This window comes from Balaenoptera physalus (genome assembly GCF_965194825.1).
Source record: "Balaenoptera physalus genome assembly, chromosome: 2".
In the NCBI taxonomy this organism is placed as follows: Eukaryota; Metazoa; Chordata; class Mammalia; order Artiodactyla; family Balaenopteridae; genus Balaenoptera; species Balaenoptera physalus.
Window position 1 is genome coordinate 173,241,806 of NC_138883.1, and position 15,913 is coordinate 173,257,718.

Consider the following 15,913-nt stretch of genomic DNA (forward strand, 5'->3'; position numbering starts at 1 on the left):
AACTACTGAAGCCCGCGCACCTAGAGCCCGTGCTCCACAACAAGAGAAGTCACCGCAATGAGAAGCCCACGCACCGCAACGAAGAGTAGCCCCTGCTCGCCGCAACTAGAGAAAGCCCATGTGCAGCAACAAAGACCCAACAGAGCCAAAAATAAAATAAATAAATTTATATTAAAAAAAAAAGTCAGGAGGGAGAGAGACATTGGACCCACAATCTGGAGTCTTTAATGTTAATTTATTTACCAGTTCACATTAAAAAAAAATAAGTTGTCAGAATATAAGGATTCTTTCCCTCTTAACAAATCCACAGAAAGTGAAACATAATCTGGAATTGGTTCTTTTATAAACATCATTACACAAAATGTTTTGCAAATTAAAACTGGAGTACTGGAGAGAAAATAAAGCATTTCATTTTCTTGGCATCCTTGGAACTTTATGTTCTAGACTGAGGCCTGAAGTCCAGAACAGGTAGGTACCTGTGGCTGACAGAGTCTTGAATGATTCCTACAGTGTATCTAACCTTGAACTTTGAAATCATTTCTATCAAATTTTGCCCCCAAACACTCACACCCATACACCAAAAATTATGGTACAGCTTTCTTTAAAGCTTGCATAAGAATAAAAGATTTTAAAACCTGGGAGAGTTGGTGATCCACTGCCCACTGACATGAAAGAAATAGTACTTGCAAGTGAGAAATGATACATGAGTTACAAACATGCAAAAATGGGCACAGCCATCCAAGAAAGAAGTGGGAGAGATTTTAACGGGGTGGATTGAGTAAAATCTGCCTCAGAAGTTCTAGAAAAAAGTTGCATATGTTAAAGCAAACTATTCAACTTCTTTTCCATAGAGGCAGCTGCAGCTGTGACTTGATCACAGCGCACATTCATTGTTTTGCCTGTGGGGAATCCAAGCTCCCTCCATTTGGTAATGGAACCGGTACTTTCCTAAAGTATCTACCCTCACTTTCCTCTCAGTCCAGGTGATTTAGGGCTGGCTCCAAGGGTAGACATGTGATCCACGTCTGGCCAATCAGCATGGACGCCCCCCTCTCTAGCCAGTTCAGAGGTGGGACCATGGTCCAGTCAGTCCAAATCAGACTCAATTCCAGAACGTTTTTAGAATTTGAAACTCTTGAGAGAGAGAAGGGCTTTTCCAGCTGGGGTTAATGAGAGGAGAGGCTAAAACATCGCAACCTCTGGCAGCCATCTTGCCACCATGATGTAAGAAACTAAGAGTGGAGACAAAACAGAGCAAAGCAGAACTGAGAGATGGAGAGAGTGACATGAGCCCCTGAATCCAGCTAGTGTCTTCCTGGGACTTTCACTTGTTGAGTGAGTAAACTCCTTTCCTTTTTCTTTTAGCCATTTTGAATTGGGCTTTCTGTACTTACAACTGGAAGAATCTGGCGGATGCAGTTGGAGAAGAGAGATGGGGGGTGCTAACAGTTTGCTGGTTCTTGATGCTTTCCTAAGGTTGAAGTGGCATTTACCTAACTTCCCGATGTCCATCGACTGTGGTTGTTATCACAGTGAAGAAAACTTTCCAGAAGACCAGACTCTTTCGGGAAGGCACTTTGGGGGGGGGGGGGGAAGGATATTTTCCACGTGGATAAGTGTATGAGAGACATACAGCAGCAAAACCAGAAACTCTGGACTTGCCCAGTCAATCCCTTCTTTAAATCTTACTTCACACCAGGTGAAGAAAACCCTAAAAGCATGATAATTCTTTGTGTATTAGATCCTAAATTTTTATCATGCTTTGAAACTTAATCTACCACCGTTCTCTCTTTTCGTTTGTCACCCATACATCTGCATCACAGACACTGACAGTGACAGATCTGCCTTTTCACTTCCCTAGTGGGAACTTAATTGTCTTTTATGTCCAAGTGGTGCCCACCACCTGTGATGCCTCCTGGGCAGGAAGAGGCAACAGTCTTTTTTGTGGAGTAAATCACAAAAGCCAGACCCGCTTTGGGAAATAGACTATAACCATCGTTGGAAACTAAGCTTTCAAGTATGAATGTTATCCTGGCCAATACAAATAGAAATCACCATAGAGGAGTTAATTAAACATAATAAACAGTTCAGGCGGAACAGGAAACTGCTATTTTTCCTGTCTCCAAAGCTTCTATCATAGGGGAAGGAAGAGGTAATCAGCAAAGAGCCAGGAACATGAGAAGAATGGGAATCTCAGGGCGAGGACTGAGTGTTGGGCTCTGAAGAAAAGCAAAGTCATAAATTTAATCTCTGGTGGGGTTTCAGTCCGTGCCTGGGGGGGGGAGGGGGAGAGGTACAAAACCGTTTGTGCTGATCAGTTATCTATAGAGAGTATCACGTAAAACGGCAAAGTTTATGCTTATGACATCACGCTGGGATTTGCAGGGAGTCGTACCAAAATACTTCTTTGGTGACAAGATCATACATGTCAAAGAGCTTTTGAAGACTGAAAAGCATAAATGCAGGGAGTTCCCTGATGGTCCAGTGGTTAAGACTCTGGCTCTCAATGCGGGGGGCAGGGGTTCAATCCCACTTTGGGGAACAGAGATCCCGTGTGCCACACGGCGTGTCAAAAAAAAAGAGAGAGAGAGAGAGAGAAGGGGGCTGGAGGAAACTTTGAAGAGGAAGAATGACAGAATGAGATTTTTAAAAAATTTATTTATTTATTTTTGGCTGCATTGGGTCTTTGTTGCTGTGCGCAGGCTTTCCCTAGTTGTGGCGAGTGGGGGCTACTCCTTGTTGCGGCATGCGGGCTTCTCATTGCGGTGGTTTCTCTTGTTGCGGAGCACAGGCTCTAGGTGCGCGGGCTTCAGTAGTTGTGGCACGTGGGCTCAGTAGTTGTGGCTCGCGGGCTTAGTTGCTCCGCGGCATGTGGGATCTTCCCGGACCAGGGCTTGAACCCGTGTCCCCTGCATTGGCAGGCGGATTCTTAACCATTGCACCACCAGGGAAGTCCAAGAATGAGATTTTTACCACTTTAATACATGGTACATTTATTTATTTCTGTGCCAGAAATACAGAAAGATGCAGGTAAGCTGAAGAGAATCTGAGAGGCACTAGGACCATTTAGGAGGAAAAAGAACATCAGTTTTCTATAACTGACCAGCAAGCAGTTAAATTTATGCAGAGGAATGAAGATGAAGACATGTACCTGGTTATGGTAAGAGAAAGAAGCAATGTAAGAAGAAATGAGAATATTTAAGCAAGTTTTCAAGATGGCAGTAATTCAAAGAACCAAATAAATAAAACTGAGTGAGAAATTTAGCTTTGAACTTCCCCCAAGCAAATTAAAATAGTAGCCAAAACTCAATGGGTTAGTTTATTTGGAATTATTATTTTTCAAGGAAGTAATTACAGCACTCATTTCAGATTTGCTACAACTTCAAGAACTTCTCCCTTTTTGGAAGAAGTGGAGACAGAGACCTTGACTATTTGCATGATTTTTGCCAAGTCACGTTCTCTTTCAGACTCACTTTCTTCATTTCTGAAAAGTGGGATGAGAATAACAACTACCTTACAGGGTTTGTGGAGGTGACGAAATGTGACCATATATGAAAAATAAAAGTACTCAGCGACCTGAAAGCTCTAAAGAAATTATAATAGTGACAAACTCCTTAATATTTCAAATTTCCTTTGTCTTCCTTGCAGTCACATCCACAGAAGTCATGACTTCTGGGGTAAATTTAGGGATTAGTTGCTCTCTTTAGCTGACCCTAAACATTGGTCATTGGGGGATTAGAAACACCAGCACCCTGGAGTAGGCATCTGGAGAATTCTGAAACTGAAAATCACCATGAGTTTTATTTAGGTGGCTATCCCAAGTAAACCACCATGTCTGACCGCAACTAACAATGTTTATAATATGAGGTTAAAATAAGCGTTGAAGTACAGTGTGGTCAAACCAAGGGGACACCATCAAAACATGAGTGGCAATGACAAGTAAAGGAGAAGGGTGGGGACCAGCATCTCTCCTGTCACTCAGGCCAAAAACCAATGAGTCACTTTTTGATGATGGCCATTGTGACTGGTGTGAGGTGATACTTCATTGTAGTTTCGATTTGCATTTCTCTAATAATTAGTGATGTTGAGCATCTTTTCATGTGCTTTTTTAACCGCCTGTATGTCTTCTTTGGAGAAATGGCTATTTAGATCTTCTGCCCATTTTTGGATTGGGTTGTTTGTTTGTTTGATATTGAGCTGCATGAGCTGTTTTGAAATTTTGGAGATTAATCCTTTGTCAGTTGCTTCATTTGCAAATATTCTCTCCCATTCTGAGGGTAAAAGAACAAAATAATGCCATTTGCAGCAACAGGGACGGACCTAGAGGTTGTCATACTGAGTGAAGTATGTGAGATAGAGAAAGACAAATATCATATGCTATCGTTTATATGTGGAATCTAAAAAAGAAGGATACAAATGAACTTATCTACAAAACAGAAGTAGAGTTACAGATGTAGAAAATAAACTTATGGTTACCGGGGGGGAAGGAGGAGGGGAGGGACAAATTGGAAGATTGGGATTGACATATACACACTACTATATATAAAATACAACAGATAACTAACAAGGACCTACTGTATAGCACAGGGACCTCTACTCAATACTCTGTAATGACCTATATAGGAAAAGAAGCTAAAAAAGAGTGGGTATATGTATATGTATAACTGATTCACTTTGCTGTACACCTGAAATTAACACAACATTGTAAAGCAGCTATGACCCAACTAAAACAACAAACAAAAACCCAATGAGTTGCAGGGAGGGGAAACGAGAGTTAGTGTTTAATGGGTAGAGAGTTTCAGTTTTGCAAGATGAAGAGTTCCGTGGATGGATGGTGATGCTGGGAGCACAACGTGAATGTACTTCATGTCCATGATCTGTACACTTAAAAATGGTTAAGATGGTACATTTTATGTTATGTGTATGTTTCCACAGTTTAAAAACTTATGAAAAGAAACTTATGAGTCACCTTTGATTCCTACATTCATTCTTTAATAAGATGAGCTAAACTGAAGAGAGACTGAGAGGATGGGACATGAGGTTCTGAAGTCAATGAATGTTGATGTAACACTTCTGACTCCCAGGCTGGTTGCTCGGAAGCAGAGATGTTTCTGAGTACCAGGGTTTTTCTCCACCAGGTGATGCTTCCAACACAGCTTCTGTCACCAGTTCCTCTCTACCAGCCCCAGGCATTCAAACCTCTGGCCCAGAGCTAGTAGCCCTACTTCTCTTCCCTTGTACCAGCTCTGAGTGAGAGGAGTAGGAAATAGAGGGGAAAGACACTCTGAAATCGAAAATAAGAGACAAACAATCCAGCATTAGTTTCCACAGAATCTTTTTTAGATTCCAACGACATGAGTTGGAGCGATTTCCATGCCTTTCTGGATAACAGGAAGACTCATTATGATTTTATAAAGACTCTGGTGCCTTATATGTTGGATATCATGTCCCTTGATGGTTTCACTGTGTAACAGAAAAAAAAATAGGCAAGTGAGTGCTCTGGGAGCAGGGTTAAGGACTTTGGCCAGAAATAATTTCCCAAAATCTGTGTCAGTAGGTGATGTATAACACAAGATTCTCATCCTGGCAAGTCCAAAGCTAAAAATATAAACAAAATAAACCAGAGTAACATCAGACCAGGAAACCAGTAAAAAAAACTTCCCATAGTTTATTTTTTGGAAGCTGCTTTCTAGAGAGGAGCTATGGGTTTCCATCTTGATACCTGTTGCTAACACCGGAAACTGCAGAGGCCTCAGGTGTTGAGAGTGGAAGAAACCTTTGCCTCTTCTTATGACCCACAGGGAAGCAGAACATGAAGGGGGGTGGGTGGACTTCAGATAGATCTAGAGGCTGATCCTATGAGAGACATACCTTCATGACATTTCTGGCCATGAGGCCAGAAATGCTGTGACTTGAAAATGGCTAATTACCTTCAAAGGGAGGTTGAACTGGAACAGTATTTTAAGGACCTTAAGAAGGTCTGTGTGTGTGTGTTTTAATTGTTTACTCTTTTTTTTTGAACATACAGTAGGATTCTAGTACGTTTATTTCATCAGCACAAGAAACTTGGGAATATTCCATATTCAAATACATTGAAATAGAGATGTTTAGAGCCAAAAGCTATGTAAATCCCATTTTTTCTTGAAAATGAAGGTCTACATTCCTTTGACTGCAGCTTTCCTCAACTCCTGTCCCCCATGACTCCCAGAAGTATGAAATTGATAAATATCCATTAATTGATTACTCTTGGTCCAGCAATTCCACTCAGGAATTTGTCTTGCGAAAATAATCAGTCAAGACCAGTATTGCTGTGACAGCTTTTACATTGTTTTTACAGCTTGTACTAACAAAGAAAAAAATTGGCAGCAACTTAAATATTGTATTATTAAATCATTTATGATATTCTTATACAGTGGAATACTATGAAGCCATTAATAGGATGGCGGAAATCTATTCATTGATGTGAAAAGATACATGTAGCTTGGCAACATGTATCAATGCTTCAAACAAAGTATATAGACTTTAACCCTTCCTCTCAGGAATTTATCTTCAAACGACAATAATAAAACAAGTCTAGGATGTTCAGCAGAGCAATGTTTACAGTACAATGTTTACTGTTAAAAAATACTGCTGTAACATGAAGCTCTATTAATTGAGATTGGTTAAAAATATTATATCATGGACTATCATTCAGGCATTAAAATTATGTTGTAATTTATCTTTGTTACAAAGCAAGCTCACTATAATACGAAGTGGAAAAAATTTACAAAATGGTAATCATTGTATAATTCCATCTTAGTAAAAGTAAAAATATCTACAGAAAAAAGTGTGCATGTGTGCACACACACATCTCTAAATGTATAATAATAGTTATCTCTGGATGGTGGAGTTTTTAGCTATCTCTTTTAATGTTTATTTTATTTTTATTTTATTTTATTTATTTTTGGCTGCATTGGGTCTTTGTTGCTGTGCACAGGCTTCCTCTAGTTGTGGTGAGCGGGGGCTACTCTTTATTGTGGTGCGTGAGCTTCTCATTGCAGTGGCTTCTCTTGTTGCAGAGCCCAGGCTCTAGGTGTGTGGGCTTCAGTAGTTGTGGCTCAGGGGCTCAGTAGTTGTGGCTCAGGGGCTCAGTAGTTGTGGCACACGGGCTTAGTTGCTCCGCAGCATGTGGGATCTTCCCAGACCAGGGCTCGAACCCGTGTCCCTTGTATTAGCAGGCAGATTCTCAACCACTGTGCCACCAGGGAAGTCCCAGGGAATAATGTTATATACCCAGGGAATAATGTTTATTTTTCTAATAAACATTAATGTATTATTTTTATAGTAAGAAAATACAACAATACTATTTCCATGATTTTTTTAAAAGCACATAACGACTAAGAATTCATCCTAAAGTGTTACTCAACCTTTTTTTTTTTTTTAATGTTTTTATTATATTTTATTTTTAAATTTATTTTTGTCTGCGTTGGGTCTTTGTTGCTGCGCGCGGGCTTTCTTCTAGTTACCGCGAGTGGGGGCTGCTCTTCATTGCGTTGCGCGGGCTTACTCATTGCAGTGGCTTCTCTTGTTGCGGAGCATGGGCTCTAGGCGCGCGGGCTTCAGTAGTTGTGGCGTGCAGGCTCAGTAGTTTTGGCTCACAGGCCTAGTCGCTCTGCGGCATGTGGGATCGTCCCGGACCAGGGCTTGAACCCGTGTCCCCTGCATTGGCAGGCGGACTCCCAACCACTGCACCACCAGGGAAGCCCACTCAACCTTTTTTTCATCACCATCCCTTAAGGAGCCTTTTAAAGACATATTTTCCAAATTACTCCTGCCATGAAATTTTAATGCCACAGATATATCATATATCTGTTTATGTACTGTATGTACATCTGCTTTATACATAAAAAGGGTATGATTTTTTTGATCCTCAAGAAGCAATCTACCTTGGGGCAATATTTTTCCTGTTAAGAATTAGGTTCTAAAAGGACACTAAGAGTGTGTGTACAGAAATTTACTTAGTCACCCTAAGTCATCCTAAACTTACCCAGCCTTCTAATTCATTTCTTCTTTTGCCTGATTTATTTTCTTCTTTTTCATCTACGTGTCATCCAGCACCTCAAAGTATTCTCCTGTCCAAATTCTCTTCAGCCTCCAACTTTCCTGAGAGGCTGAGGGTTATAACGTGAGTCTGGTAGACTCATACATGCTGTCCAATCTTGCTCCCTGTCCTTCTTAATAGCTGTTATTCCCAATAATAGACCCAATACAAGTTCTGCATTCTAACCTCCATCTGGTCTGCTTTTCAAGGAGAAATGAAATCCACAGGGCAGGCAGTCAGGAAGAGCAGGCTGGAACCCTCAGGCATAAGCTGAAGTTCTCTCCACAGGCAAACTTTCTTCTTCTTTAAAGAAGCCTCAGCTCTGTTCTCATGCCCTTTTACCTGAGTAAATCAGGCCCACCCAAAATATCAAGGATAACCTCCCTTACTTAAAGTCAACTGATTATGGATCTCAATCACATCCATAAAATACCTTCACAGCAACACCTAGATTCATATTTGAATAACTCAGACTGTAGCCTAAAAAGGCAACACATAAAATTATCACAGTCTATCCTTTGTCTTCTGGATACCCATATGCATCCCATTAAACCTTAAAGACAATAACAAGGTCATATTTCCACCCAAATCTTTACAACTATCCTGTATTCAACCGAAAATGAAACGGAGCAGGACTCTGTGGTCGTTCCTCCACCTGCCTTTTGTCTGTAGAAAAACTTTAGCCAAAGAATAAGTTTAATCAGAGAAGTGAGAAAATGCAGAAGCAAAGAAGAGGGGTCAAACAGGACAGAACAATAATAGTTTAGTCAGTAAGCAAAGTCAATGACCTTCAGTTCCTCCTTAAGGGCCATAGATAATATTGTGAGCTATATCCTGTGAGCTGTCTTATAGATACTAAAACCACCACCAGGTGGAAGAAGTTAACTACATGATGACCAGACTGTAGCCATGACATAAGCTGCCACAATTCTAAGAGCTGGTCTCAAAGAAATGGGAACAAACCAACCCTGGAACTGAAGACTAACTGTTCTTAAAACAATCAAGATGACGCTGATCAGACCACGGCAGGACCAATGTCAAGATGACGGTCAGAGCTGACCGTGCTGTTTCTGCACGCAGCCCCCTCCCTCCGTCTATAAAAGCTCTTGCCCACTGATGGTCAGTGGGGGAAAGTCAGCCTTTGGACACGAGTCCCCCACCCCCACCCCACCCCACCCCACCCCACCCCACCCCGCCAGGTTGTCAGCCTCTGAAATGAAGCAAACTTTCCTGTCCACCAACCTTGCCTCTTTATTGGCTTTAGCGCGGCAAGCAGCTGGACCCACTTTCGCTGACAGTTTTCGGCTCCCAACGCGGGGCTGCTGCACTCTCGCGATATCTGGCTTCTGGGGTCCTCCCAGCAGAGCTGCCGCCATGACGACGCGCCGGGGTGGCTGTGAGGAGGAGCCTGGTTGCCCGTGGCTCGCCGGCCCCGAGAGCGGGATTTGGGGGGACGCTCCTAGCAGCTGCCGAAACCGTTTGTTTCGGGGATCCTCCCTGTTTCTCCCCTGCTTGGCACTGGCTGCCAACGTCCGCTTTTCCTTGGTGGAACGGAAACATGCATCTGGACCAGCCGACGAGCTCCAAGACCAGGTAGGTCCACCCGTGTGCACCTGGGCTAACTTCTCTTTCGAGCACGAAGTGCTATTTGGGCATTTTGCTAATTGGTTTTGAGGTGTGTCTGATCTCGGGTGGCCTCAGCCTGCAGCGGCTTGAAGCAGGGTTTTGGTTCCCGGCCGGAGATTGAAGTCAGGCCGTGGCAGTGAGAGCGTTGAATCCTAGCCATGAGACCACCAGGGACCAGTGGCCAGTGACAAGGCCCTGGCCCGTCAGCTGTGTAGAAATGAATTTCCACATAGAGGCAGAAAGTAGGGAAGCAAGTAAAGTGTTTATTAGGAGGAAAAAGAGTATGCGTGCATAGACACGTGGGCGGGCTCAGAGAGAGAGTCGCGCCCTCGTGGTAGTTTATATGGGGCATTTCTTCCAGGTTTCCTTTGGCCAGTCATCTTGCTTTGCCTGGTTCTGAGTCCGTAGTTGGTATGTCTCAGGGTCCTCCCACGTGTTTGCACACATCTCTTAGCCAAGATAGCTTCTAGCGAAGAGGCCTGTGGGTAGTTGATATCACTTACTGTGAGATGATGCCCCCTCCCTTTTGAACTCTGAGGATCCCTTCTGCACAGGTATAGTTGGGAAGGTCTCCTTGACTTCGAGAAGGAGGAATCTGTGGTCTTTGATCTCTCATCTGGGCAGCACTCAGCTCCTCTTCCCTCCAGCTGCTCAGTCTGGGGCCCATCTGTCTCCTGCCTCACGTCTACCATTGAGGACTGTTTGTGAGAACTGAGCGTCATTTGGGCGTTTTTGCAATCGGTTCTGACGTGTGTCTACCGTCGAGGACCGTTTGTGTTGGGGAACTGTTTGATTGGGACTCCATATTGGTCATCCCCTCCTCTGGTTTGTGACAGTTCTATCTTCTGGTGTGTGAATGTGTATTCCATTTGTGTGATTGGTATTCTTGTTGCCTTTTGTACAGTGAGAAATTCAGGTTCAATTCATTACAAAGATTTTAACTATGAAACTATGACTTAAAAAAAAAAAAAGATCTTTTTAAACACTGTGTGGCCACCAGTAGTATTCTTCAAACTCTAAAAAGATTGGTTAAGATGAAACTCCTTTGAAATTCCAAATTTTTTTTTTGCATATGCAATTAGAGAAAGCTAGCTTGATAGACTATTTTACTTTCTTCAGAATTCTGACCCTGCGAGAATAAAAATAAGCCTAGGAGAAATCTTGAAGTTAACTCTTACCATGTCCTTCAAATACAAACACAGCCCACTTTGCCTGAGACTTCAGCCTTGGGTTAATTACTAAAACTTCAAGCCAAGGGAAAAAAAGAGAAAAGAGGGTTTGGGTTTATTAAACACACATCTTGTACCACATAAAAGAGAAATTGGGCTATGAAAAAATATATATGTTTTTAGAGGTTATGGAATATGTTTTTAAGTTTGCCAATCAGAAAATGCTGGTATAACAGTTCAATTACTTGTTTCTTGGTTTTGTTAAGGTTTTCAAGGATTAAAAATGTAATATGTAAAAATGATGAGGGAGGCATTTCAGTGTGTAAAGCAAGTTGTATATGTGTTGTTGGTGAGAGGAAATATAAAAAGTGGAGATTTTTTGTTGAGGAAAAAAAGGAGAATAATTTTGTCCTAGGGCTGGTTGCTTATCTATGGGAAAAGTAAGGGACAAATTAATGTGGATTCAGAAAGTGATAAAAGGTTCATGAAAAAGGGACTTTGAAAAAAGAATCTTGTACATTGTCAGAATTAAGATTAGATTGAGGGACTTCCCTGGTGGTCCAGTAGTTAAGACTTTGCCTTCCAATGCAAGGGGTGCAGGTTCAATCCCTGGTCAGGGAGCTAAGATCCCACATGCCTCATGGCCAAAAACTAATGGTGTTAAAGAACTGGGCTAATAGCAACAGGATGATGAGACACAGATATTAGAGAGGCCAGGTGGGAGGTATATAGCCATCAGGAGCCATGTGAGCATGAAGACCTTAGTAAGCGGTAAGATCAAAGGAGAGCCAGGGTGGCCTAGCTCCATGCTTGTTCTGCACTGGAAAACCAATGGCCAGATCTGATGTGTGTGTCTTCCTCTGCCGACCAGGCTCTAAGAGTATTCCACCCCTGATACCAGAAGTAGGGGCTTGTTTCCACCAGTTCACCTCCAATATTAGAAACAAAGGCAGATGTAATTTTTGCCTTCTTCTCCTTCATTTTCATTCTTTTCTTCTAATAATATTGATAATAATAAAACAACAACAATTGCTTTATCTTGATTAGGAGATAAAATACAATAATTTTGAGAACTAAAACACTTTTGCAGCAGGTCAGCGATGCTCAGGAAAGTTGGGTTAAATTTCATTTTTTAACTCATAATATATACATATGTTTTAAAAACAGACATTTGTTCTCCTTTCCACATCTCCCAGGGAGAAATGATCACAAACAGAACTTTGCGAAATTCCCTGTGCATCTGTGGGAAGAGGGAGAGAGAGAGGGAAGATGGGGGAGGGGACTGAATTATCACAAAGCAGCTTCTTTCGGCCTTGCCAGGGAAAGCCACAAGAATTTGCCAGAAGACAATCTTCCTGAGGGACTAACTCACTGCTCACTCTTCTCTCATGCCCTGCAGTCTCCTTGTTCATGGTACAAACATTGTGTTCATATGTTCTCTGATGCTTATAGTTGTGAGTTATTCCTATGGATGGGGTTGAAGGACCCAATTAATCATACCGCTCTCTCCTCTGGGCTCTGAAATTAAGAACATGCACAAAAGAAGGATGGGGAATCAATGTGTGAACTTTACTCCTCTGCTTGCACCTGTGGCCAAGTGGGCTTCTTAGAAGCAGTTCCTTCCTTAAATTGAACAAACTCACTGCATTCCATGACTGCAGGCTGCCCCCATGGGTGGGTCTACCTGAGTGTGTATTTTGATTGGAAGGGGCAGGATTGAAAAGCGATCAACGCAGCTGGTAGAGGAGCGCCGCCCAAGAAAGAGTCAAAGAGATGTGCCCTTTATGAGTAGCCATTTTTACTGAGTTCACCAGTCCTGAAGAAAATAGGGAATAATACCTCAGTCTCCCACTGCCTCACCAAACGTAGAGAAGAGCCAGTGAGAAGTGGAGAGCAAGCCACTTTTCTCACACTGTTTCCCCAGGAAGGTGGGAGAATTGGTAAAATTCCCTATTTTATGGGCCAGCAGGAACTTTGGAAAAGGAAGAAAATGATTCTTCTACGGCATACAGGTGTTTCCGTATAAATTTTATCCATTTATTCATTCAACAGTTATTGAAGTTTTACTGGGTGCAAGTGATCCAAACACAAATAAGACGAAACACAGTACATCTGTTCACCATTTTGTAATGTAATATCCCACCTCATCCAGCCATTAACTCTCAATTCTCTGCAACCCCAAATGCTAAGCCTATTTGGTCTTTTAAAAGGTGGAGGAAATGCCTACCTGGAGGCGTGCCCATTACTATGTTACTAGAAAAAGCATTTTACTAATTTGTATACGACACAAAGTCGCTGATTTCATAAATATGGTACCGTGGGAATCTTCAGTTTCAGAAAGAATCTCTACAGAAGGAAAGGGAAGGAGACCTACTAACAAGGGAAACGTTAAAATTGATGGGACAGTGGGAGAAAAAGAAGTAAAAACTAGTAAAAACTTATTACCAGGAGGAAGTAGTGGTAGTTTCCCCTACTAGGAAAAACATCAGGCTGGACTCTTGCTGGAAGTGACCTCTATTGTCTCCAAATATTAATCCCTCTTTCAGCACAGTAAAATCATTGATGTGTATAGTGATTATCCTAACACCAAGAAAAGGCTAACTTATTTAGAGTATTTTTATCTTCTAAGGGAGTATATAATGTTTTAAGACATTTTATAGGAAAACTATTAAAAAAATAGAAACAACTTTTAGTTTTATGGAATATATGCTCATCTAAAGTTATTTCCTGACTGGGCTGAAAAATTAAATGTTATAGTACATGGATCACTTGCACATAGTAAAACTTCAATAAGTGTTGAATGAATGAATAGATAAAATTTATATGGAAACACTTGTATGCCGTAGAAGAATCATTTTCTTTCTTTTCCAAAGTGGCACAACTCTGAAGTCATAAAGGAAAAGTTTAATCAATTTTATTATATAAATATTAATATATCTGCATGACTAAAATTCCAGGTAGAGCTGGTTCCTACACCTTTACCAGCACTGAGGCCTGAACATTTCAACTATGTAAAAATGCTTAGAAAGGAATAGAAATATAAAAATAAGATCACATGGCTACCTCTTGATAGTATGGGTAATTTTTTGTTTGTTTATATTATATTTACACTCAGAAAAATTTCTGAAATGATACCATTAATGGGGAAATAAAATTTTTACTTCCTTCCTGGATAGGTTTGATTGGCATATGCTTTAAAAAAAAGTTTTCACAGCTAACCCTTTTCACAATCTTGAAGGTGATCTGGGAGCAAAAAAAAAAAAAGGGGGCATTGGACATGGCCCCATAATTAGGCCCATTCTTTCTGATAGCCTATTTCGTTTTTTTTTAAAGAGTGGTTTTTAATTTTATTTATTTATTTATGGCTGTGTTGGGTCTTCGTTTCTGTGCGAGGGCTTTCTCTAGTTGTGGTGAGCGGGAGCCACTCTTCATCGCGGTGCGCGGGCCTCTCACCGTTGCAGCCTCTCTTGTTGCGGAGCACAGGCTCCAGATGCGCAGGCTCAGTAATTGTGGCTCACGGGCCTAGTTGCTCCGCGGCATGTGGGATCTTCCCAGACCAGGGCTCGAACCCGTGTCCCCTGCCTTGGCAGGCAGATTCTCAACCACTGCGCCACCAGAGAAGCCCTGATAGCCTATTTCTGTAGCACTAAAAGAGTGAGCTGAACTATGATGTTCATGAAATTTATTTAAACTAACACAGTGTTTGGAAGGTATACAAATATTCCACTAAAACTAATACCGATATAAAAGCAAAATAGATAGCTTTTCTTTATGACACTTGCTGTTTGAGGGAAGTTAATCTTGAAGTCAATTCTTGGGAACAATGTTTACTTGCTAGTAATCAAAGAAATGCAAAGTAAAAAACAATGTGATACCTTCATTTGCTTATCAACTTGTCATTAATTTAAAATAAAGGTAATCCTTCTGCTTTGGGGACTTCTGTGAATGGGCTCTCTCGTCCTCTGATCACAGGAATATAAACTGGGTCTACTTTTGAAAAATAATTTGACATTACAATCACTTTTTATACCATAGAATCCTATCTCTATAAAAAAATTACATAGCAAGGTCTTAAAAGACTACCCACCAAAATGTTAGTAGTAACCATCTCTGAGTAGTGGGAGGAAATATACTTTAATATTCTTTTCATTTAAAAAGATTATTTCCATAGCAAAACACTGAAATCAACCCAGGTGCCCATCAACAGGAGAATGAATGAATAAACTGTAGAATAGCCAAGGAACAGACTCTCATAAGGTAGCCAAAATGAACTACTACAGTGACATGTAACAATATGGCTGAATTTTAGTTATATTGTATTAAATGAAAAATTAAGTTAAAAAAGATTGTGTTTAGCATGAATCCCTTTTTTACGTTTAACAACCGTAAAAACATTAGGAAATATATATGTGTATTAGGGCTCTCCAGAGAACCAGGACCAGTAGGATGTTTATATATACAGGAGGCAATTTCTTATAAGGAATTGGGTCCTGTGGTTATGAAGTCTGGTAAGTCCAAAACCTGCATGGTGGGCTGCAGGCTGGAGACCCAGGAGAGTCGATATTCCAGTCTGAGTCTGGAGGCGGTCTGCTGAAGAACTCCCCCTTGCTTGGGGAGGCCGGTCTTTTTTGTTCTATCCAGACCTTCTGCTGAATTGGACGAGGCCCACTCACATTGTGGAGGGCAATCTGCTTCACTCAGAGTCCGTCAATGTAAATGTTAATCTCATCCCAAAACATCCTCTGAGAAACACCCAGAATAATGTTTGAACAAATAGCTAATCGCCCTGTGGCCCAGCCAAATTGATACATAAAGTTAACCATCACAATGTGTGTGTATATGTATATATATAAAACACACACACACGTATATAAAGGCAAGGAAAACATACAAAGAAAAGCAAGGTAGTGATAAATACTAATTCAGGATGATAGGCATCTCAGCTGGGAAGAGGCAGGGTGATGAGCTGGGGACAAGACCATGCAGGTGTGGTCAGGGTCCTACCTCTTGTTTCTGGTGGTGTGTTCATGAGCGACTA

General features: G+C 41.4%; 1 protein-coding gene and 1 long non-coding RNA gene across 4 annotated transcripts in view; both read left to right on the forward strand.

Annotated features, from left to right (window-relative positions):
- Window positions 1-15,913, forward strand: part of LOC309656462 — a 1,106,578-nt gene that overhangs the window by 73,658 nt on the left and 1,017,007 nt on the right. The gene's annotated exons all lie outside the window — the stretch shown is intronic.
- LOC309656435 (uncharacterized protein) overlaps window positions 9,442-15,913 on the forward strand; it is a 199,890-nt gene continuing 193,418 nt past the window's right edge. For all 3 annotated transcript variants that reach the window (XM_082452968.1, XM_082452967.1, XM_082452966.1), the window contains exon 1: window positions 9,442-9,673. In XM_082452968.1, coding sequence (XP_082309094.1) covers window positions 9,639-9,673 — 35 coding nt within the window. In that variant the 5' untranslated portion in view covers window positions 9,442-9,638. The remainder of the gene's footprint in view (window positions 9,674-15,913) is intronic.